Consider the following 26,419-nt stretch of genomic DNA (forward strand, 5'->3'; position numbering starts at 1 on the left):
GTGATAATTAGTGATAAAGTTATTGGCAAATGAATGGGAGATGAAAATTGCTTGGATGCATAAGGTAAAAAATACCTGGGGGCTGAAATGGTTAAATACTCACCGAGACTCCAGTGACATCTTGTAGCCTTCCTGAAGCTCCTAGCGGCTATCCCACATCCGCGCCCAGCTAGCGGCATGTCAAGTGATGCGGGTCAGGTGACATGGTGGGAGCCGCACACTAAGGAAGCCAGAGAGCTGCTAGGAGCTTCAGGAAGGCTACAAGACAACACTGAATCCTAGATGAGTACTTTATAATGCATTGGGGGGGATTGTGCTTTTTCAACCAGTTGCTCAAGCATCAGGCAAGCACATGTGTCCGGCATCAGGCGATCCCTGCCAGTGCCGGATACTCAGGACTTTGCTGTATTTGTTTTTTCTTTTTTTTCTTTTTTTTATGATAGAGGAGGGAAGAGACTAAAACCTTTCTCATGTTTTTGTGAGTAGCTAAATTACAACTGCAGGGGTGAAGTCACTTTTTTATCCTTGTTCATAACAGATTATGAGACAGTAACTGATGGTACTCACCTCCTCAGGGGGAAAGATACGCAGTGACAAGCAACCCTGGTAGCAATCTTTTGTTTATCGGGTTGGCTCAAACAAAAAATTGTGATAGAAGCATGGCATTGCGCAAATTACAGTAAAACAGCTGTAAACCATGGTACCGCTGCTGCCCATTCATCAGGCCTGAAGTCTCATTAGAATATTAATACTAGGAGAGTACTCAGGGTAATAGGGTAGTGACACTAGTTCAAAGGAACTTTATTGTATCTTAATGCACTTAAAACTATGCACTTAAAACTAAACTTTTTTAGTTACTTAAAATGTAGGGCAACAACAACACACACACATAATGTATAGTACAAAGGCAGAGTGAGGAGACCTGATCTTACAGGACAAATGCCGTCCACCCCAAGCTCAATCCCAGTGTAACTGCAGTAGTAGCCATCAGGAGATGGACAGTGCACATACCAATGTAACTAGGGTCAGACTAAGGATCACAATCAGAACCTATATATATATATATATATATACATATATACATATACATATATATATATATATATATATATATATATATATACATATATACATGTATCAAAACAGTCAAGTTTCTAAATGGCAGTAGACATTATCTGTGTGTAGGATGGAATTTTATTATTTTTCAATTTCACTGTTTTGCACTGTATACAATCCATACATCTGATGAAGCCCTTTTTACGGGTGAAACATGATAGTTTTATTTAGTGTGTAGGGTGATTTTGCATTATCCTCATTTACCTACTGTCTGTGAATGATAGTTATCTATGTGCCATAATTTTGCTCCAAGGGCTTACTAATAAAATCAGAAGCCCGAACTGGGGGTTATCCAGACAGTTGCACAACTGTTTTGATACATGCTGAGACCCTTATGCATCCACTGTATAGGTTCTGATCCTCAGCTGGACCTTATGCTGGGTACACATGGTACGATGCGATAGATGCATTCGATTGATAAAATGCCTCATGTCCGATATTACTCCATTCTGATTCTGCGCTCGATTTCTCATAGAAGTGAATAGAAAAAGATAAGAAAAATGAGCGAAGATAAGAGAATTGATCGCAGAATCAAGTGCAGAATTTAGCGGAAAAAATGAGCGGGTCGGCATGGAAAAATATACCGTGTGTACCCAGCATTAGTCACACTGGGATGTGCACTGAATGAAAAAGATTGGATCATTAGTGGCCACCATTAGTCTCACTAGCCAGGACCCAGAGGGGATGGTGGCATACTAGATAGCACTCACATATTACAGCTTTGTGGTTGTAGGTTTACATTTTAGCCAGGATAGTATGTGCTTAAAGTGTATACTGTATGTTTTCCCTATGTTGCGTGAGTTTCCTTTAATCTTCCCAATTTTCCATTTTTCTTCCACGCAATGAAACCACACTGGTGAGTTAATTGGCTTTAGACTATGAAAGGGACACTAAACTTTGACAAAGTGTAAGGAACTTACCTTCCGATTATTCCCATGACGAGTCCACATCTGCAGAGAGCGAGCCCATGCAGCCGACATCCAGGTCTACCTAGCATCAGGCCACCAGGGGCCATGCATGCAGTACAAGGTTCGCCATAGCTATAGATGGGGCCCTGCGGCTCTTCCCTGTTTTATTCCCTAGGCAAAAAATAGGTACTGCAGGCTCAAACTGCAGAATCATTGAAACAGCCAATAGTCTGTCTGTTAGAATGTTGTTCCTATGATGTTCCTAGTCTATTTAAGTCTGCTCTATAAAATTTGCCCAAGATAGTGATAGCTGCCTTGTGCTACTCCGCTGGGTGTGATGTTATTTATGGATTACTGTCTATGACCTTGCTTTGCTTCTTCACCCTGTTATTGGATTGCTGCCTGGTCCAACCTTTGGAACTGTACTTGACTTGATATTGCCTTATCCTTTGGTGATCTAGGCAAGGAAGTAGGTTTGAGGCCCCCTTGTGGTTCTTTTGGTAAGCTGGAGTAAATAGAGGTCAAAGAAGTCGACAGGTGGGCCCCTTGACACCCACTAGGCCCCGAGCACCTGTCTAAGTTGCCTGGTGGATGATCCTGCTTTGTTCCATATTATTCTGATCTACCAAGTATGACCTCTGGATTGTTACTGAATTGGCTTACGTTTTGAGATTCTGTACCTTGCTATATTGATCACCTGTTGCTGACCTGGACAGTCTGATTTTCCCGCCTGTATCTGTCAGTGTGGTTCTGTTGGTACCACTGTCTTACAGCCTTCAGTTCCTATACCTTGCGCAAGTCCTAGGTTGGAACAATGCACTTGTCATCCATTAATTCTATAGCACCAACTCCAGCTAAAGCTTTGGGGCCGGTCGCAGAGCCAAAATGACCACCCCCTTCACAATTTTCTGTCCCCAGAAATCAGGGGTGCATGAAAAAGGGCTGCTTTGGGCACTATATTAATGATAAATGCATTAGAGTCTATGGCGGCGCCCTTTTCGCCCACTTGCCACTAGCACCCTTTTTTCCTGCTACCAAAATCAGTTTTAATAACTTCATGAATACTTTCTTAATATATTTCCAGGTATGACCTAATGCTTCTGGCCCAGAAACCCATAGGATTGTCTTATTGTATCTTTACTTCAAGGTTTTTTTTTTAAGTCCTGGCCCTTCAGCCTATCCCAAGGCCACCCAGCATTATCTTCTGTGGAGGAGTTTTTAAATGCCATGGGAGTACTGTAAAGGAACCTACTTCCTCATTTATCATTCACCAGGTAAGAAATTATTCACCCCTATCTGGTGCCATGCCCCTCCTATTGTTTTGGCACCACTGGTAACTGGTTCATTGTAAGATTAGTATGTGTTGGAATGGAAAGCCAACAGAGAATCTGCACCAACTATTGATTGCTTTGTTAGTTGACTATTTTGCCTCAGCTTAATCAGAGGCTCTTAAAAAGGCACTTTCTGTAAGCTAATAAAATAAAGTATGGATGAGGGTGTGGTTTACATTATAGGCTTTTCATTCTTCACACTTAACTTAAAATAGGGACAGTAGCAGATCCTGAACAGCTAAGTACAGCCTAGGATTACAATCTCCGTCTCCTAAGAACTTTTCATATGTTATTAAAGTCAAAATTCACTTGACAAAACTGCACTACAAGGACTCAGTAGTTTTCGCATATTTTAACAAATAGGTCCTCAAATAATTTTAAGAAAACGTGATTACACTCTGTACTACAATCCAGACCTTCTGGTAGATTGACAATAGAAGACTATTATTTAGAACATTCAGATTTTAGAAGCAAGACCTAAGGTTTCACTGAGGATCATGCTGAAAAAGGGCATGGTCCATAGTTGAGGAATTATATTGCAGAAAGCATTTCAAAAATACAGTAGCTATTTTGTATCTGTCAAAAATAGACAGATCAGTCATCAAGAAGAAATGAAAAATGTAACTGTGGCTGATATTTATAACAGTTCCAATCGTTACATAGTGTTCTGTTTTGCTTTTGACAGATGCTGATGGAAGCTGCTGTTCCTTTGATGGCCGGATGACAGAAGTGGTAATGCTGATTTCTTGTCAGATAGACTGGGCTGCTGATTTCCATACTTTTTGTTTGTATTCCATTTTTTTTACTAGGAGATCTGTACTATTTGTATAATCCTGCTTTAAGGGAGGTTTTTTTTTTTGGCTCTTAGCCACTTACATAATCTTTGTCAACATACTTCAGGCGAGCTCATAAGCAGGATCATAAGCAGGTTATATCTCCAGAATCTGTTCAGCACTTGCAGAGATGCATTGATTAATCTCAATTAGCCAAGACTTGCAAAAAGGGAATCTTAGCTTTTTGTATTTGCAGTACGAGTGAGACAGGAAACAACATAAACTTCTCATTGCTTGCTGAACGTGATGTGCTATTTGTTAACACTGACCACATGAGCGTCAGTTGTCATGACTGGAAAACCTGGAGATCTTCTAGGAAATGTAAAAACATAGGAGAAACCAGGAGCCCCTGATAGTGTAGTAGGTCAATACAATTATAGAGAAGAAGGCAATAAAAATATGATACTCACAAACTGGGGTTTGCGGAACAGGGCCGTAGCAATAGCCATAGTAGCCATAGCAACTGCTACGCGGCTCTGGAGATTAGGGAGCCCAGGTGATACTTGATGTGTTCACTATTAACATTCCATTGTTTCTCTACCCTCTGACTTTGTCTCAGAGCCCATAGACTATACACAGTATACATTTCATTAATATATAAATTGCCCAGACAACTCATATCCATAGGGTAGGGCCAGGTGGCATTGCTACAGAATGCCTAGATCTAAAGGCCCCATGAAAATTTTGCTGTGGGGCCCCATAGTCTCTAGCTATGCCACTGATGGGATTCGTTGGGTCAGACCACTCTATATATCCTAGTAGATTTGGTTAACAGACTTACTCATGCTCTCTCATTTTTACCATTTGAAGCATCATTAAATTTAACCACTTCAGTGCCAACATATACAAAGTGTTGATGTTTTAGCCACGTCCCTATTCAATTCGTGATACGTTTATCCGTACTTTTGACTATTAAGTGATTCATGTATCATTTTATTTTGGGACAAACTAGACTTTTTTGGGGAAGTATTTTCTAACCCAAGACTGATTGTAATTTTCATGCTTTTTAACACAAAAAAATAAGGAAAAAAAAAAACAAAAATTAAAAAATACATTATTTCTCAGGTTTTACCCATTACCCATTTACCCATTACCTATAGTTTAAAAATAAAAAGTGCTACTGTAGATAAAACACATACATTTTATTTGGGTATTTCATTAATTTATCATGAAACTTAAATTATGTTCCTACCACAATCTATGGTGAGGATATTTAATTTTGAACTAAAGTTGTTTTTTTTTTCTACATTGTGTACTTTTCAGCATTGCTAATGGTTAACGCTAGGGAAAAAAAAGGTTGTTGGAGAAAGTTAATTAATAATTTGATTATGTGTGATCTTAAAAGTGGGTGGGGTTAAAAAAGGTCTATTTGATCAGTGAGGGGAGATATCAGCTGTCAAATGACAGCTGAATCTTTGTCGTCTGTGCACTTTTGTGGCAGGAATGCGGAATTCGGGTCATGCAGATTCTATGCCACACCAGAGTTAGGAAGCCAGAAGTACAGCATAGAATCTATCATCACAATGTCCCGAGCTAGTTAAATGTTTGTATTTCAGCCAAAAAATCATGGATATCGGTCAGCCAGAGTCAGAGACAGAACAGCAACATTGTTGCTGTTTTGACAGAATGATCACTGCAATAGGCTCACAGTGATCATGGGGTCAGGGACCAATCACTGCATCACATCAGCTGATTGCCGGGGCTGGGCTATATCATTGTGGGGGTGGAGCCCAGGATCACAGGGCTGATAGATGGAATGTCAGCTGTTTATAAAGAGCTGATTGCTGGTTGTGGGGCCATGCAATTGCAGGGGGTGGGGCTAACTGGGGCAGCGAATGTCAGTTGTTGAATAACAGCTGATTAGCAGGGGGTGTGGCTAACTCTTGGCTAGTTACATTCCGTCAGCCTGAAACAACCATAGAAAGGACATAACTGCTACATCCTTAGACCCTAGGGTTGGTGTTCAGGGCTTTATTGACCAAATATATTTCCTTCCCCCTACAGGGTTCAATTGACCATATGTACTGTATTATTTCAAGAATAATAACATTTGTAAACTCTGTGCATCGAAAGTGAGCACAGGTACGCAAAAAAATGAACCTGCACCCATTTGTGTCTGTGAAGGGGAGGGGACTGCGGCAGTGAGTTAACTTACCCGACTCTATGCTGCATGCCCTAACTAATGCTTCACAGTGGATGTTTTGGCTGTAAAACAAGAAGTACTGGAAGGGTGGAGCACAGCATGGAGCAACGTGGCAAGAGTCAGACATCTGAATAAGTTAACTATTATCACCGCAGTCCCCTTTGCAGACACATCTGGGTGCAGTTCTGTGTCTTGCAAAATTGGGCTAGTTAGTACAGAATCATTTCTGCTGAGTCATTTCTTTCATGTCAATGTTAGCAGAAAAAAAGGTTGTGCATTGGAAAAGAAGAAAAATCTAAAATAAAACTTCACTGCATTATTCACTAGAGCTATTTTTAATCTAATGGCTCGATCCACTCCCCATCAATTAGTTATACATGCACTACCACTTTAAATCCAGAAATGTAGAAACAGCATATACAGTATGCATCATTTTTCTGACACAGTTATGTTTGTCCTTGAGAACATGAAATGACAAAGTAGTCCTTTGGATACCACACTAACTCACCACATGCTCTGTGACATGAGTGAGGTTTCTGCAGCTATGACCCTATTAGATCAAAATATATAATATTTATATTCATATAGGCATTTCAAATTGAGCCATGATATGAGTAATGTTACTGCAAAAATGAATCTAATGGCTCGATCCACTCCCCATCAATAGCCTACACCAATTATAACATACAAAAGCATGAATTTTTGTCTTCCCCAACAAATACAGAGTGCTCTGCATCAAACATATAAACCTTACATACCATGTACACAGCGAAGTACTTGGCTGTGAAAGTACTAATAACAAAAGTCATTTCTTTAGAGATTCCACGAGTGCAGTTGTTAATTTTAACTGCACATTAGCACGGCAGGTGTACTGATAATAGCAGAACAAGAAATAGGCATACAACAGGCCTGCCGAAACTTCACCAGGACATCACACCTCACATGTTCAGGAACCACACACATTTTCTCCTCCAGAAGAAGTCAGGTGTTCATCTAATGACACGAGTAGGAGACATGAGCATTAGTGGTGGTGTTGATCCCAAATTACCTACAACATGGACTACCAGGGCCGCCATCAGAAATTTTTGGGCCCCTCACATATCATCAAGCCTGGGCGCCCCCCCCCCCCCGCCCCATCTCTACCCGGACCCATATAGGACACATTTGTTGCTTGCCCCGATATCGTTCACCGTTACCGTTGCTCACCCAATCCAGAAAGTCGGCCCTACATCTTGCAGCATGTCTGACCAATATATGCAACCAATTTTCAATCGGGCATGCATTTGGCATCAAAGACTGAGCCATGATATGAGTAATGTTACTGCAAAAATGAATCTAATGGCTCGATCCACTCCCCATCAATAGCCTACACCAATTATAACATACAAAAGCATGAGTTTTGTCTTCCCCAACAAATACAGAGTGCTCTGCATCAAACATATAAGCCTTACATACCATGTTCACAGCGAAGTACTTGGCTGTGAAAGTACCAATAACAAAAGTCATTTCACAAGACTGGCAGAACTAACGGGACCCGATACCGGAGCTGCAGGCAGCAAAGGACGGTGGCGTGGGAGCAATCTGTGCACATGGGGTGGGAGGAAGCCCCAGGTATGTATACAACAGTCAAAGTTCAAATTCAGATGGAAACAGCGCTCTAAGATGCTTATGCTTCACACAGCAAAGGATAGATATATGATAAGCAGACCCCCCCTTCTAGGGGAGACTCACCAGATCCTGCGGCCACCTGGGCCCGTAATCGCCTTCGGGGTATTGGCCACCCCGCAGCCTCACTGGCAATCCGCTCTCTGCTGCTCCGGATCTGTATGTGCAGATAGACAAAGCAGAAGGGGCCTCCTCATAGCGTAAAAGCATCTGGTTTATTGTAAAACTTTTTTTAAAAAACATTAAAAGCATTCCTCCAAGCTATGGAGTGTACAATATAGCCAGCCCCTTCAGTACACAAACAGCGCTTAACAGCGTATATAGGGGATCCAGGGATTAGCTGCACTTAGCACAGTGGCAAGGCGTACACCTCTGCCACTAGGTTCACCCTCTGATACCTGCTGCAGTTCCCTCTGGCTAGATGTTAGTAACAATGTCCTCTGCCTCTTGCACACGCTGTCTAGCCGCGTCCGGCCAGTGCTGTGCGTACTAGCGTCACTCCGAGACTCCGCCCAATGTTTTGTTGCCTTAGCAACTCCTCAGGGGCTACGGAGTCTCGGATAGTGACGCCTATTTATTGAGATACACATCGTGTATTTCTGCGCCTGCGCAAGCTATTAGCAGGGGGCACTCATGTTAGTACACATCCATCTGCTATATGTCATTTGCACAGTGACTCCTTTAGTAAACAATACAGGAACCTTGAATCTGTTATAACTAAACATTGGGGGATATTAAAACAGGACCCTGTCCTCAAAAGAGCGATCCCTGAGAAGCCCAAATTCCTATATCGCAGATCACGGATCCTTAAGGACTATCTGGCACCTAGTTGCATTGCCCCCACAAAAAAGCCTACTAATCCATGGCAGGAGGAAGGTATCTACCCCTGTAGAAGCTGTAGAGCCTGTGAGGAGGGCCTGACTTACAGATGTAAGACAGTGCGATCACATAATACAGGCAGGATGTTTAAGATTAAGAGGTTCATCACATGTCACACTAAATATGCAGTTTATTTGATTTTCTGTGGCTGTGGTCAGCAATATATAGGGCGCACCACTAGGGCCTTATATAAAAGATGGGGGGAGCATATTTGCAACTCACTCAAAGGATTTTCAAAACATAATTTGTCCAAGCAAATGGGTGAGAAACATAATTGCTGTATAAAAAATCTGAAAATTTGTGAGATAGAAAAACTGAACCCGAGTTGGAGGGGGTGCAACCGGGAAAGGAGTATCTCACAAATGGAAACTGAGTGGATACACAAAATGGGGACGTTGGTGCCCTTGGGACACAATGTGGACATTGACCTAAACTGTTTTATTGCAAATGGTTAATACCTAGCCTGCTATATGATGCTTTGATAGAACGTAGCCAGGATGGGGTGTAAGTGAGATATATAGGGGTATGAGAAGGGTATGATGAATTATGTACTAAAATTTATATAATTGTTGATTAATTGGGGTCTATTGATATGCAATTTGGGGGGTGCGGGGTTATTCGGGGGATAAGTAGAATGTAAAGGGAATGCAAAGGATTACTGCATGAAGCTTATAACCTTATCATCCTCCCATATGCATATATATAAATGGATCAGGAAAATTTGTATGATTTATTTATGATATTCATTTATTTATTTTATCCACACTTTAATGAACATGCTTTATGTATCCTATGCGTAGGTTTTGTCCAAATTTACACTGGCAGGGGGTCATGCGACCATCTAGCCGCATCAATTTCATACACTACGCTTAGAGAAAGGTTTTTCCATTCTGTTTATAGGTAATTTCCCATTTTTAACTGTAGGGGTTGCTGTGCAAATGACATATAGCAGATGGGTGTGTACTAACGTGAGTGCCCTCTGCCAAAAGCTTGCGCAGGCGCAGAAATACAAGATGTGTATCTCAATAAATAGGCGTCACTATCCAAGGCTCCGTAGCCCCTGAGGAGTTGCTAAGGCAACGAAACATTGGGCGGAGCCTTGGAGTGACGCTAGTACTCACAGCACTGGCCGGACGCGGCTAGACAGCGTGTGCGAGAGGCAGAGGACATTGTTACTAACATCTAGCCAGAGGGAACTGCAGCAGGTATCAGAGGGTGAACCTAGTGGCAGAGGTGTACGCCTTGCCACTGTGCTAAGTGCAGCTAATCCCTGGATCCCCTATATATGCTGTTAAGCACTGTTTGTGTACTGAAGGGGCTGGCTATATTGTACACTCCATAGCTTGGAGGAATGCTTTTAATGTTTTTTTTAAAAAGTTTTACAATAAACCAGACGCTTTTACGCTATGAGGAGGCCCCTTCTGCTTTGTCTATCTGCACATACAGATCCGGAGCAGCAGAGAGCGGATTGCCAGTGAGGCTGCGGGGTGGCCAATACCCGGAAGGTGATTACGGGCCCAGGTGGCTGCAGGATCTGGTGAGTCTCCCCCTGAAAGGGGGTCTGCTTATCATATATCTATCCTTTGCTGTGTGAAGCATAAGCATCTTAGAGCGCTGTTTCCATCTGAATTTGAACTTTGACTGATGGTGCACACATTCAGGAATAGCGCTCCCAACGGCCAAAATCGTTGAACTTGATGAAGATTGGACTGTGGTTGATGCTTGGTGGGGTGGAGCTCACCCTTAATAGATTGAATTTGTTATCTTGCAACTATATACGAGCGCAGTTTTGGGGTGCCATAACTATATCTATATGTATACAACAGTGTCAATCATCTCTGGTACACTTTAAGACATTCTTAATAGGAGACCAGCAGCAGCTACAAATTATTAAATTAGGATACACAAAGCTTAAGAAGCTAGAACAAGCAGTGAAAGGGTTAAAAGAAAATGCAGACTGGAGTGAGCAGTGCAGATAAAAGAGCAGAGGGCAGGTCAGTCAGTGAGACTGAATAGTGAAAGGAAGTGGGGTGAGCAATTACACAGAGTATACCTGACCTCTGTGCAGATTGTTCCTGTGTTATGATCATGTCTGCAGCGTTTACTGCTGGCTGCAGTGGTATTGTAACCCAAGCAGTTCTGATGTCATTACATGCATTTTCTTGCATAGTTTGGTTTGCACTTAAACTAGTTGCTGATTCCATCTGCAGTCGCTCTGAAGTTAATGACAGTTTAATATGCTTTTGTGTAAACAAACATTGTCTGCTGCAATGGAGGGGCAATCCCTTTCCTACAGGCTGCATATCATTGTCTGCCTTTTCCTGCTGTCAGCCTGTGATTAATTACCATTCACTTGTGTGGGAATCTGCAGGTCTGCTCCCATTGGATGACCTCAGTATAAAGAACTGCTTCCTGCAATGCTTGATGGGCTACCATAGTCTCAGATTCTGTCTGTTACTCTGCCCGTGCCCCACCTCGTTCCTAGTCCGTGCGGACTGCGCTGACTCCTGCGAAGGGGTCAGCGAGTCCTCCTAGTTCTGCTCTTGTTCTAGAAGTTGTTACTCTGCTTGTCTTGTTTCATATATTGGTTCATCGCCAATATATACGCATACTTGCGCATTTTATTATTTTCCTTGTATTCGTGTTACGTTGATACATCAGTGTCGCTGATATATACGTACACGAACTGTTTATATCCTATGTTCCGTTAGTCAGTGTTCCAGCACGCTGAGCTAGTTATCCTGTTCCTGGTCCTGTTTGTGGATTGCGTTCATCTCTGCGAAGAGATAGCAAATCCTTCTGAGTCCTGTTCCCTGTATTACTCCAGCCTTAGTCAGAGTTCCTGCTTATGTCATATATCGGTTCATTGCCGATATATACATATGTTAGTCAGACGTTACAAATAGTTTCATTGATAGCTGTAATTGTAATACGCTAGGAAATCATACTTATTGTATGTATATATAGGACTGGAGACATAAATCACTTGTCTTTTCCTCTCATGTCTCCCCAGCGCACCCATCGCTCTCATCACTTTCATTCCGATGCAGACACTTGTGGCTGGCTGGGATCACATGGGGCCGGGCAGCCACTGAGAGAGCAGAGTGTCTCACTCCTCTCTCACTGGCTGCCTGGCCCCATGTGATACCCGACCAGGCTACTGAGTGTCTCTATCTCCGCCCCCGCACACAACACAGCAGAGAGAGGAGACGCAGCCATAGTAACAATGGCTGCGTCTCCAGCGTTCGGGGCACCTTTGCCTAAGCCCCTAGCGACGCCGCTGGGGGGGGGGTGTCAGGTGGGCGGGCCCCCCCTGGGGCACCAGGCCCGTCACTGATGTGTCGGCTCTCCCCCCCTGATGGCCTGTGGACTACTACAACACCCTGATAGACCTACCTGCTTTTGTCTGGGACATCAAGGACACTTTAATCAATGGGTACTTTCATCAAAGTAATTTTTGCATTGAAATTTTCAGGGGTTTTATTAGGGAAGAAGTTATCCCCTCGTGGCCCCACAGTAGCTTCAGAGACTGACGGAGCAAATTTTATTTATTTTGCTCAGCTCTATGCAATCATTAGCATAACATAGCGAATATACATCTAAAGCAAATAATGGAATATACTTTCATTAGTAATTTTGCTTCTATTCCAGGAGACAACTTCCTCTATTGCGCCAGCAGACATGCACTTGATCCTGTCTTAAAAGGCCAAACTCAAAATTTAAACCACTTTTCCACGATGAGTGAGACCTGAGACATATAGACAACTTAATTGTGTACTTGTTGTGCAGTTCATGCTTCAGTCTGCGCCTTCCAGCTACAATTGAATGCAGCAGCATGGCATAGTTTATGACCACACATGTGTCAAGTCTTGAGGTGTTGAGTAGTTATTCAACAGCAAGAAACCATCTCATGTCACATTTCCAGCGTGGCTGCTGCCAGGTGTGCCTCCATAGAATGGTCTCATTTCCAATGCAAGTGCTGCTGAGCAGTGTTGCTAGCAAATTTTTTGCCAAAGTCATTTTACCATCAAAATGCCATTTTCAATTTCGAGAAATTTTTGTGAAAAAACAGGCGAAAAAGCAAAAATCTATATTTCTACAACAAAAAAATCATGAAAAAAGCGTGACAATGATATTTTTACCGCAACAATTTTTACCGCAAAAATGTGAAAAATATCAAAACAAATTTCTAAAGGAATTTTCGCTCCATAATCAAATTTAACATTTTTAGCGAAAATTAATGTGAAAAGAATATTGGCATTTCCACTCATTATCACTACTGCTGATTGCTTACCGGTGCATATCGCTGCCTGCATCTGCCCATACAAAAGAGGCCAAAGTGAAATGGGATCATTGTGTGTTCATCATTAATGTATATTTAGAATTATTGTAACATAATTGATATATTTTAAAACCAAGTTGTATTACTTTTTCTTGCATAATTTTTAGATACTAAATGATGGCATCGAGCAAGACTGCAGGAACCTGGGCAGACCTCCAGGAAAGGTAAAGGGACAATATACAAACTAAAATAAATTGTGTGAAAAAAGTGACCGTACTGCTACAGTAAGTACTGTATGTTATTCTTCTACAGTAAGTACCGTATATTGTAGCAAGCAAGCCTTTCATTCCTTCAATAACACTAAAGTAAAAGGGTGGGCTGCAGGGGAGTGATGGTGAAGATTTTTGGCACAAGTATTTTGTGTAATATAATATTCATGAAATGTGGCCAGTCCTTTTAAATGTGCTAAAAATTGAGCCCGGATATGACAGAGTTTGACTTACTGCTTTCTTTATTTAAAGAGACACTGAAGCGGAAAAAAATTATGATATAATAAATTGGTTGTGTAGTACGAATAATTACTAAAACACTAGTAGCAAATAAAATATTCACATATTTTTTATTTTCAGTTAGTGTTTTTTATAACATTGCATCATTCTCTAATATTTGCAGTTTACACACTACTCAGCATTCTAAATGATTTTACAGAGCAGGCCAGTGAACTTTTGAACTGTCCTCTGCAGAGAAAAATAAGATACAGTGACTGACATTTGAGATAACAAGCTTCAGAGACAGAGCTCTTGGCAACATTGAAAGTCGTGGAGCTTAATGGCTCTTTTGCATAGATAACAACTGGATTTTTTTTACTCTTCCTGTACTGGAAGCAATATTAGACTTATGTCTCTGCTCCTAATGTTTTATTTCTGAGGACTACACATACAAATTATTATATCATATTTTTTTTTCACTTCAGTGTCTTTTTAAGGAAGACCATTGTCCAAAACCGCGTCAGCCATGTGAACAACTAAATGTATGAAAAAAATCCAAGCAAATCTTAGGTTTATTAGGGCTCCATCAGTATAACTACACTTAGGCTGCTTTCACAGTAAGACGTTACAGGCGCACGTTAGTGCAGCCTGTAACGCAGCCCACCGCATAGCAATGAAAAATCAATGGGCTGTTCACAGTGCCCACGTTGCGTTACATTGTAACGCTTCACGTTATTTCAAAGTGAGGCATGCTGTGCGTTCTACGTGGCTAAGCCATGTTAGACTGTTTGCACATGCTCAGTAGTATTGGAGGAGGAGGTCTCCCCCTCCTCCTCATCTGCCAGGCACATAGCTAATTAATATTCACTGCACGGTGTGACATGCAGTGTTTACTTCCTGGAGCACCGCTCTGTGCGGCGATTGGCTGGCGGGACCACGTGATGCTGCATGCGTCCAAGAGTACGCATCACGGCATCACAGGACGTATGAAGAGCCGCTTAACGAGGCTCGATCTGACGTCCAGCTTCTACCACACTATGCATTACGTTAGGTGCACGTTAGGCGACCTTAACGTAGCATCTAACGCAACCTCTTAGTGTGAAAGTAGCCTAAAAGTGTACTTGAGATGAAAGTCATCTCAGGTACCATACTTACCTGCAGCTTCCTTAAAGTAAACCAGAACTGTCCTGAAAAGATTTGATACTCACCCGCAGCTTCCCCCAGAAGCATAAACACATGTGAGTCCCATGCTGTCCTCCCATGGTCTGCTGTTCAGCCGCGATTAGCCCCGGTAACTGGCTGAATCGTGCCAGTCCAGGTCTACTGCGCATGCACAGGAGGTCCGAACATGCACAGAAGACGCAGACTGGACTCGACTGCGCCAGCTCTGGTACACTTTAATCCCCCTTGAGGCCGCTCAGTCCCTCACTGTCTCCCTGGATGGCTTCTGTCACTCTCAATACTGCCCAAAAGCCAGGCTGAGTCATGTTTCCTTGTGCATGCACGCTCCATCGTTGCTCCCCTGTCACGTCCCCCAAAACCTGGCAGATCGGTCAGATTTTTGCTACCTACTGTAACTGACAGCAACATAGGAACAAAGTAATTTATAGTGCATTTTACTCTGGTAAAATCGTACATTTTATGTGTATGTATAGTTGGTGTAGTGGTTAGCCTTCTCATTTTTGTATCTTCACAGCTTAAATCGCGTGCGAAAGCAATATGGCCTTTTACCAAGAGCAGGATGGGATGACCTAATCACAATGGCCTCCTATGAGAGATCTCTTTCGGGCAAACTGAGAAACAGAAACCAGCCGGGACCAATTCTGCCAAGGTAGGAATTATGTATTTAGTCATGTATTTAAAATAAAACCATGTACAGTACCAATGTTATTATTATCCTATATAATAAACCCCTGAGTCCCTGCATCCTCTTCTGTCCCTGTGTCTGTGCCTCTGAGCTACTGCACATGTGTGGCACGCGGGCGGCCATTGAGGACAAGAGAAGGATGGGTGCAGGGGGAGCGCAGCCGTGTGCACGTGTGGTGTGGAGCACGGGCGCGTGTGGTGGTGAGGAGAGGGGGGTCACGGCTGAGCTCTAGCGCCAGTTTTAAACGGGTGGGCTTAATGCCTAGTTACTATATATTAATAAAGTGTTTCCATTCTATCTACAGTGCTTACAGACAAGTCACCTCATACACTGTACCTCTGTGTGACTCACAATCTAATGTCTAAACCATAGTTTAGGGACAATTGTCTGTTTTTGCCATCTGGAGAATTTTCATATTTTCAAGATAAATTTGCTTACTTACTCCCTTGAAGGACAGGTTCACACAATAAAAAAAAAAAATCAACTTACCCGGGGCTTCATCCAGCCTCTGGCAGCCAATATGTCCCTTGCCACAGCTCCGATATCTTAGGATACCCTCTGTTGAAGATGCTGACCTCGCCAGGTCGGCATCTTCTGCACCTGCGTGAGAGTTCAACTGCTCCGCTCGCAATCGCACTCACATGGCCTGGAGTGTTCTGCGCAGGCGCTACAATACACATGTGTGCAATAACAAGCAGCGCGGCTGCGCGCTTGCACAGGCACAGAGGATGCCAACTAGAGATGGCACGAACCTCCGATTTTCGGTTCGCGAACTTCCGTAAAAGTTTGGTTCGTGTGAACTTTCGCAAACCGCAATAGACTTCAATGGGGAGGCGAACTTTGAAAATTAGAAACACTTATGCTGGCCACAAAAGTGATGGGAAATATGTTTCAAGGGATCTAACGCTTGGAGGGGGGCATGGCGGAGTGGGATTGATGCCAAAGGTCTTGGGGAAAAATTTGGATTTGACACAAAGCAGCGTTTTAAGGGCAGAAATCACATTGAATGCTAAATTGCAGGCCTAAAGTGCTTTAAAGAGGAACTGTAACGACAAAACGGCCCCTGGGGGGTACTCACCTCGGGTGGGGGAAGCCTCAGGATCCTAATGAGGCTTCCCACGCCGTCCTGCGTCCCTCGGGGGTCTCGCTGTAGCCCTCCGTGCAGCGGTGACGCAATATTTACCTTCCTGGCTCCTGCGCAGGCGCTCTGATGCCTCTCGGCGCCGAAGTAGGCGGAAATACCCGATCGCCGTCGGGTCTGCTCTACTGCGCAGGCGCAAGTCTCCGGCGCCTGCGCAGTAGAGCGGACCCGACGGAGATCGGGTATTTCCGTCTATTTCCGTGCCGAAAGTCGCCACAGCGCCCCCGCTGGAGCCAGCAAAGGTAAATATTGAACTGACAGTCGGCACAGTCGCCGGCTGTTCGGAGGGCTGCGGCGAGACCCCCGTGGGACAAAGGACGGCGTGGGAAGCCTCATTAGGATCCGGAGGCTTCCCCCACCCGAGGTGAGTACCCCCCAGGGGAGGTTTTTGTTGTTACAGAGTCTCTTTAAAACATCTTGCATGTGTATACATCAATCAGGGAGTGTAATTAGAGTACTGCTTCACACTGACACACCACACTCACTGTGTAACGCCCCACAAACAGCTGTTTGTGTAGTAACGGCCGTGCTGGACTGGTGCGCACCATGGCGAGATTGCTCTTCCTCAGTGATATCAGGTAATGTCTGACTGCCTTATCAACTTTCGATGGTTCTTTCTCTACCGTTGTTAAAGCTTACATCTATTTTTTTTAAATTACATTTTCTGCTGGCTGTTCAGTACCTGTAACGAGAATCTGTTATGGAGGGCAAGTCTGCCATTGTGAGTAACCACGGGTAATGGCCGGGGAATCAGGGTTATATTCCGGTCCAGAGTGGGAGCCTGAAAACCGGCTATCACCACCACACATCCAAGTAAGGACACATTTGCTGTATAAGTAATGTATCTGCCCTGACTGCGCTTTGCAGACCAGGCATCTGTGCTCAGATGGACCCTTGACCTAGCGCTGTGTGCCAGAGATGACACCACTTGCCTTTAACGAGAATCTGTTATGGAGGGAAAGTCTGCCATTCATTCAACTGTGTGAAACTTTCCATGGTACTTTCTCAGTAGCAAGGTGACCACGGGTAATGGCCGGGGAATCCTGGTTCGATTCCGGTCCGGAGTGGGAGCCTAAGAAATGGCTACCACCACACATCCAAGGAAGGCAGCAGGCACGCTGTGGGCAAAGGAGCAGGGACACCTACCACACATCCAAGGAAGGCAGCAGGCATGGCATGCACGTCCCGAGGTAGTGACCACAAATAACAATACAGGAGGACTTTCTAGGCCCTGCTGTATAGGACACTGATCAACTTTACTACCTGTGTCTTTGCGGTGGCTAGAGGGGTTATCTACACAGTAGGTGTGGATTTCATCTAGAACACGCTTCACAGTGGTGTTTTGTATGTTGAACCCTGATGGTGTTACACTATATACTGTTTGTATTTATCCCCCCATACATATCGACATGGGACTTCGAGGAATAAGAGATATTGAAGAGGATAGCTGAATGATTGTTTATGTGGATACAAATGAGCATTTATTGCTGTCTGTGATTGGTCAGCAATAGTTTCTGGTGAGCACATTTGTTTTCATAAGCTGGTGGAGGAATTGTGTGCTGTACACTGAGTGACACCTACACGGAAGTTTGCAGAACTTACCATATATTAATGGAAAAGTGCTAAGCAGGACTTCACTATATGTCCCCTTTTTTTGTCTTTTGTTTCTGTTTTTTCCCTTTCCTGCGAGAATCATCGATGGTTGCATCGTTTGGAGTGGAGGACTGTGTTGAACCTGTGATTAGGACTGAGTAAATATATGTGTAATGACTGTAGATCGCTTGTGCACTAAAGTCTATATGTTTTTTGGGCTACCAACCCTTCATATAGCGATCCAGTATTTATGCAGTGGTATGGTATAAGTAGATTGTTTATTATTGTAATTTATTACTCACTTGAGGAGCGCACTTGCTGCCACCTGAATAATATTGCATCTCTAATGCCAACCTGGCAATCTTCAATGGAGGGGATCTCGGGACACTGAAGCCGTAGCAAGGGACATATCGGCTGCCAGGGGCTGGAGGAAGTCCAGGGTAAATAGTTTTTTTTATTGCTCGGATGTATCCTTTAAGCTGCATAAACACATTAAAATGAAACTCAGCTGAGGTGACTGATAAAGACTGCCTTTGCTGAGAATCTAGCATTTTTACAGTGGCCCCTGCTTCCCCCCTGCATTGTTTTCTCCCTCATCCTGAGCCACTCCGTGCGCTACTCTATCAGCACCCTTCCCCCTGTGGTCATTCAAGGTAGAATCAGAGCACCTCGCCAAGTGCTGCACCCTCTCCCAGAAGCAGTTACTAACCTCTCCACATCCAGTGACTCTCTACATAGGCAAACGCAGGGGGGGGATTACAGCTGCCCAGAATCCCCCCTCAGACCAGGGCCAGTGCAGTGTCTGGGGACAGGCACAGGTTGAGACACCAGAATATCTGGAGGTATCCTGCAGCTCACAGCACTGCCCCCTTTATTTCCCTGCTACAGCTGACTTTGGATGGAGCAGCAGCGTGGGTACAGAGCATGGAGCAGCTCTGGAGAACTTAGAGAGTCAGGTATGAGCACAGCCCTGTGCCTTGCTGTGTGAATGTTTCACTTTCCCCTTCATTAGCAATGACGGCTGTCCTCATTATTATCTGTATCCAAACTGCTCCTGATCGATCTTGTTGTCGATCTGGAGCAGATTGGACATTTAAGAAATAATTGTCAGATCCTGTCAGTCGGACAAGAATTTGCATTGTGCGTACCAAGCATGATGTCCTACCATATTATTATTATACTATATTGTGCATGGCTGAGGGAAACCTCAGGAATCCCCCTCCCCCTTGAAAATCCTGGGTTTACCCCTGCTCTACCAACCATTCATCCAGTCTCCCTTCTCCATTCTCCATGGCTACAAGTGTCACTCCACATGTAACCTGTCAGCATGTACTGATGTGTCACATGAGGAGTGATACTTCTGTAGTGATAAAGGGGACACTAGAGGTGCGGCTAATAGAGAGCCTACATTCCTGAAAGCTGAGAAGTGAGTACATTTTAATTGCTCTACCGACACTTGCGACAGAGTATTGGGGTGGGGGGCATATCTGCTACCCATACTTATGGAAACAATTACAATGGGAAAACATCTTCCTCTATGTTGGGAAGATTAATCCTGGGGGTGGCACATTTTCTCCCTATACTGGGGTCCTACCTAATAGGGGGGGGGGTTAATAAAATGCAGACATCTAGCTCATTAAAATGGGGACCTACTTAATACTGGGGGCAAATCTGGCTACCTATGTTGGGGAATATTTGATATCTATACTGAGGGGCTACCTAATTCTGGGGCACATCTGGCTACATATACAGAGAGGGGAGAGAGCTTTTATCTATATTGAGGGCAGTACCTAATACTGGGATACCGGGAGCACATATGGCTATCAACATTAGGGTGCTACAAAATTATGCAGGCACATCTGGCTACCTATTGGGGGCACATCTGGCTAACTAATACTATTGGGGCAGATCTGACTATCTAATACTAATATCTAGTGACATAAATGGCTGGATAGTGTAATGGTTAAGGGCTCTGCCTCTGATACAGGCGACCTGGGTTCGGATCTCGGCTCTGCCTGTTCAGTAAGCCAGCACCTATTCAGTAGGAGACCTTGGGCAAGTCTCCCTAACACTACGACTGCCTATAGAGCACATCCCAGTGGCTGCAGCTCTGGCGCTTTGAGTTCGCCAGGAGAAAAGCGCGATATAAATGTTCTGTGTTTGTTTGTTTTGTTTTTACCTAACACCTGCCTCTACCAAGAATCCAGTGTAGCAGTGTTGCAATGTTTGGCAGCAGGGCCGGTAGAAATCTTGCGGGGCACCAAAGTCTCATTTCGGTAAGGGGGTTGTGAAACCTAAGGCCGATCCTCATGGCAACCTTCATTTTACTGTAACTTCAGGTTCTCAACAAATGCTATCCACACAAATCTCAAGCAGTTTTCCGTCAGTGAAAACATTTTCAATAAGCAAGTGAAAACAACGTCATTTACCAGCATACGGTTTAGAATATTCTCCAAGCAAGTCGTACCTCGAATGCTTGAGCACCTGAGTTGGAAAAACTGAGACCGGTCAGGCTAAGGCAATCTCACTTTTTGATTCGTAGCCGCAGGCTACTGGACTGAGCCATTCCATTAAACAGAATTTGCAGCATTTATGGAAATGAATTATAAACGGCTGTATAATAAAATCACAGGAATTTCTAGAAGCCTGCGATGGGTCCAAACCCATAAAAAATCATAATGACACGCTTCTGGCTGTGACAATATCTTGCTGAATAGTGTATACTGCTTAAAATGCAATAATTTGTTTAAAGACTTTATCTTCCCCTGGACCCAGAGAGAACTTCTGTAGTTTCCTTCAGCTGTTAAGTGCAGCTGTGAACTTAGATGAGAAAATGTATTTTATTTGTATTGCTAAGCTGTCTGAGTACTTGGTGTCTGGCATCTGCAGTGCACCAGCCTCCCTCCCTTGTCTGACATTTTCATTATGGGACTTTCATATTGTGTAATTCTTTTATACAGCACTTTGCTGTTGTGCTTGTGTTAAATTCCTGTGAACTCTATTTTCTTGAAAGGATCTATTACTCAAAACACGGGAAGCATTAAAACTAACAAGATCCGGGGTAAACATTTATTAAATAATACTAATTATTAACACAAGTATGTGCAGTGCAGTAATAATACATATTAACAGTAAGAAACAATTCTTAATGACTTTTTTTCTTAGTATTTTAATACTACAAAGGACTGCTATTAAAACTGTGCTAAATTATATGCTTGTTTCTCATAAGTGTTGTAATCCAATGATAGCACATGCCAATTGCTACACTTTTATTCATTTGTTAAATAGTTTTCTAAGAGACTTTGAGAAGGAGAGCTGCTGTTTCCTAAAACTAGTGTGTCGTAACTGCTTATTTGTGGAACATAAGGCTTATATGTATACATAGGCATGTGGTATATTGAAGGCAACAGAACAACAAAGAAAGCAAAGTAATGATACATGGAATGATAGTTTACTCTTCATATACATCTCTGTTAAAATGTTTTTAATGGATTCTTAAAGAGGATCTGTAACCTCAAAAAATCCCCCGGGGGGTACTCACCTCGGGTGGGGGAAGCCTCCGGATCCTAATGAGGCTTCCCACGGTGTCCACTGTCCCACGGGGGTCTCGCTGCAGCCTTCCGTGCAGCCGTGACGTAATATTTACCTTCCTGGCTCCTGCGCAGGCGCTCTGACGGCTGTCGGCTCCGAACTACACGGAAATACTCGATTGCCGTCGGGTCTGCTCTACTGCGCAGGCGCAAGTTTCCGGCGCCTGCGCAGTAGAGCGGACCCGACTGAGATCGGGTATTTCCGTGTAGTTCGGAGAGGAAAGCAGCCACAGCGCCCCCGCTGGAGCCAGCAAAGGTAAATATTGAAGCTACAGTCGGCTCTGTCGCCGGCTGTACGGAGGGCTGCAGCGAGACCCCCGTGGGACAGAGGACAGCGTGGGAAGCCTCATTAGGATCCGGAGGCTTCCCCCACCCGAGGTGAGTACCCCCCAGGGGATCTTTTTCATGTTACAGAGTCTCTTTAAGTCAAATAATAATAAATTAACTTACCTGGGGCTTCTTCCAGCCCCCTGGACTCCTACTATGCCCACAATGTCCTCCTGATTCCCTCCGGCCAGCGGCGCCAACCTCCCAAAGTTGGGCTTCGCCGCCAGTCGGGCGAGTGCGCACCCTGGTTGCATTCTGTGCATGGTCAGTATGCCTAATTCACTTCTATGTATGTGCAGAATGCTCCCAGCGGAGAGTGACCAAGGAGCGTGTGGCTTGGGGTTGGGCGTGCGAATTAGCCACCTGGTGTCAACAGCCCAGTTTGCATGAGTCGCCGCCGCTGCCCAGAGGGGATCAGAAGGACATTGTGGACACAGTAGGAGTCCAGGGGGCTTGAAGAAGGTAAGTTAAAATCTTTTTATATTTGACTTAAGAATCCTGTTAACTTCTGCTAAAAGCTCACCAAAATGAGCACCAAAGTGGGACCAAAGAGGAAGCCCTGTCCAACAGTTTCTATGTTCTTGTCAGCCTGGTTAATCACAGGTTGTGTTGCTTCTTAAAGGGAAGGTTCAAGCAAAATAAAAAAATGAGTTTCACTTACCTGGGGCTTCTACCAGCCTCATGCAGCCATCCTGTGCCCTCGTAGTCACTCACTGCTGCTCCAGTCCCCCGCTGGCAGCTTGCCAACCTCGGAAGTCGGCGGGCCGCGTTGCGTACATTTTTACGCATTCCTGCTAGTGCAGGAACATTAACACATACATTTTTATGCATTACTGGTTCAATGCGTACATTTTTACGCATTGAACCAGTATTGCGTAAAAATGTATGTGTTAATGTTCCTGCACTAGTGGGAATGCGCAAAAATGTATGCAATGCGGCCCGCCGACCTCCGAGGTCGGCAAGCTGCCAGCGGGGGACTGGAGCAGAAGTGAGTGACTACAAGGGCACAGGATGGCTGCATGGGGCTGGTAGAAGCCCCAGGTAAATGAAACTCATTTTTTTATTTTGCTTGGACCTTCCCTTTAAGGTTTACTGCTAAAGCCTTGTACACATGGTAAATGGTTCTCGGCTAAGGCAGCCAGCCAGGACCACCTCTGCTGAGAATCTAGCATGTGTATGGTGGCTTAGACACATTGACAAGAGATCCAGACTCCCGGATCATCTTGTCAGAGTGCATGCGCTATGCGAGTTCCATGTGCCATCCCTCTGTCCCCCCTCCATACCAACAGAATGCATCACAAGCCTCTAGACCAGGCATGGGCAAACTTGGCGCTCCAGCTGTTAAGGAACTACAAATCCCATAATTCATTTGCCTTTTTGAGTCATGACTGTGGCTGTCAGACTCCTGCAATGCATTGTGGGACTTGTAGTTCCTCAACAGCTGGAGGGCCAAGTTTGCCCATGCCTGCTCTAGACTGTAGGAAACTTGAACTTTGAACTGTCTTTTGAGGAATCAAGCCCCCAACCGTATGGGCGACAGTAGTTCTATGCATGTACACACCTTTAAAATGAGAATGATCAAGGAGATGTAAACATTTCCGAGTTCATGCAGGATTATGTACATTTTGCATGCAAACATATGCAGCTTGAAAGTGGACCAATCAATTTAAACTTTGGTGGGACTTATATATATGGTGGGAATATATAAATTTACATAATCCTGCATGAACTTGGAAATATTTTGCATCTCATTGATCATCCCTACATAAAAGGTAGTAATTATGGTAGTTGGCACAGCCAAAAAAATAAAAATGAGGGGTGAAAGTAAGGTCACACTGTGACCACACTAGTCTTCCTTAAAGGACATCTGAAGTGAGAGGGATATGGAGGCTGCCATATTTATTTACTAAATAAATAATACTAGTTGCCTGGCTATCCTGCTGATCTTTAGTAGTGTGTCTTAATCATCCACTGAAAAAAAAAAAAACATGCAGCAAATTCCATCAATCTTCAGTCAAACATCTGATCTGCATGCTTGTTCAGGGTCTATGGTGAAATGTATTTGAACCAGGGGGTCAGCAGGATGACAAGCAACTAGAATTTTATAAAAGGATGAATATGGCTGCCTCCATATCCTACTTACCTCTGGTGTCCTTTAAGATGCTCACCCAGGTGAATATAAAGCAAAGAAAACTATTTGCCATGATACCAGGCTTCATAAACAGGAAAAGGTGTTACAGGTACAGTATTATTATGAGGATGCCAAATAAATGTTTGTTTTTTTAAGTTAATTATACAGTTTATTGAGTTTCATCCCACTTTAACAGTAAGATCAGGCATGGGCTTCCGAATTCCGCGGAAGCTAAAATTCCGAAATTCCGCCGGAATTGGGGTTTCCCGCATGGTTCCGCGGAATTCGGAAATTGCAATCCGGAATTCCGGCAAAATCGGAATTGGAATGAATTGCCCAATCAGGAGATGTGGAATGAGTTGACCAATCATAATCAGCGGAAAGTTACCACGCTAAGATAACGGTTTCAACATTTTTTATATCCAAATTTACAAAATACAAATCAACTTTATTAACAATAGACTGTTATCAACAGTATTGATGATCATCTTAAATTTCAGATACAAAAACGATATTTCAAATGAGCGATTGAGTAATTCCTCCTAAAGTTACGGAAATCCGTTTAAAAATTACGGAAATCCGTTTAAAAAATACGGAAAGTGCACGTGGCGGAATACCGCGGAATTCTGCGGAATGTAGCGGAATTCCACCGGAATGTAGCGGAAGCGGAATTTTGTTATGGCGGTATGCGGAATTACCGCGGAATCGGAAATTGGCTCTTCCGACCATGCCTGAATAAGATGTGTTTAATGAACTAGGGATAAAGGAGGGCAGTGACAAGAGTGGGGTTGCTGCAATTCTTTGGGATCACACTGGTCCTGTTAAAGAGGCACAGATTACATCACTAAGGAGTCTCTGGACTACTAAGTGTAATGATGTACTGAAGAAAATGTCAGTAACCTAATGGGGGTCCTATAAAAATGATTCCTTATTTCATACACAGAAACACACCAGAAAAAATAGCAATTGGAAGTGGCAATACACTTTAGATCTCACTGGGGTGTGTCATGTCTAAAGGCTCAGTGAGATCCTACATGCATCCACAGCTGCTGAACTTCTTTTAACAGAAGAAGATGTTTTCTGATACTCCAGCATGTTGCTGGCATTTTTTCCATTTGTTTTTGCTCTTGTGCTGCTTTTGAGGGAGTGGCCTTTCCCCACATCAGAGAGGAAGATCAGTGCACCATTGCTGCAGGCAAATCTATTCTTGTATTATGGAAGTGCTTAGTAATTAGTAATGAGCAACACTTGTGCCATAGTGTGCAGAGCCAAATGCAGTCAGGGGTACATATACAAATATTTAAAGTCTATTTTTTTCTTTCTGGCTGTTTACTGTCATGTGCTGGATATTTTTATGAAGTATATTAGGTGTGTTTTAATTTGAAAGACATATTTATGAAACTGTGTGGGTAAAAAACTTCAACATTAAAGAGAATCTGTACTCTAAAATTCTTACAATAAAAAGCATACCATTATATTCATTATGTTCTCCTGGACCCCTCTGTGCTGTTTCTGCCACTCCCTGCTGCAATTCTTGCTTGTAATTGCCATTTTTATGCAGTGTTTACAAACAAAAGACATATGAAGTGATAGGCTGAGAGTAGCTCAGTGTGCGAGTCATGCAGAGTGTGCAGGGGGCCTGGAGAGGGTGTGTATAGCTTCTATCCAATCACAAGCAGCACAGCACTGTCCTGCCTGACTGCCTCAGCCCGACAGAGCCGACAAAGGAGAGAAGATTAGATCATATAACAGAGATAACACAGCCGCTGTGCAACTAGGAAAGGCTGCGTGAGACAGACCACATTAGAACAGGTATAGGAACTTATAGGATAGAAGAAATAAGGCTCAAAATGTTATTACAGAGTCTCTTTAAGACTTGCTAGTAATTTAGACCTCACTTATAACCTGATGGGAAAAAAAAAAAGTTGCATTATTAAAGAGGAGCTGTTAGCTATACTATCTAAAAAAACCAACAACACATATATAAGTAGATAAATACTTGCTCTACGTACATAACATATGTATTGCACTGTCCCCATTTTGATTTCAGTGACTTTTATATAGTAAAGAGAATTCTGTTTCAGGCATTTGCCATCTTAATGCCCTCTGACTGAAGCCAATACTA

General features: G+C 43.5%; 1 protein-coding gene across 6 annotated transcripts in view; it reads left to right on the plus strand.

Moving 5' to 3' along the window:
* Positions 1-26,419, plus strand: part of LOC137522765 (uncharacterized) — a 116,480-nt gene that overhangs the window by 7,521 nt on the left and 82,540 nt on the right. For 3 of the 6 annotated variants that reach the window (XM_068242822.1, XM_068242821.1, XM_068242826.1), the window contains exons 2-4: positions 4,041-4,087; positions 13,325-13,381; positions 15,342-15,476. In XM_068242822.1, the coding sequence (XP_068098923.1) occupies positions 13,332-13,381; positions 15,342-15,476 (185 nt within the window). In that variant the 5' untranslated portion in view covers positions 4,041-4,087; positions 13,325-13,331. Of the gene's footprint in view, positions 1-3,245; positions 3,299-4,040; positions 4,088-6,105; positions 6,144-7,299; positions 7,337-13,324; positions 13,382-15,341; positions 15,477-26,419 lie in introns of those variants that run through there. The other 3 variants (XM_068242823.1, XM_068242824.1, XM_068242825.1) reach the window with 3 other exon arrangements.

The sequence above is a fragment of the Hyperolius riggenbachi genome, chromosome 6, assembly GCF_040937935.1.
Source record: "Hyperolius riggenbachi isolate aHypRig1 chromosome 6, aHypRig1.pri, whole genome shotgun sequence".
Taxonomy (NCBI): domain Eukaryota; kingdom Metazoa; phylum Chordata; class Amphibia; order Anura; family Hyperoliidae; genus Hyperolius; species Hyperolius riggenbachi.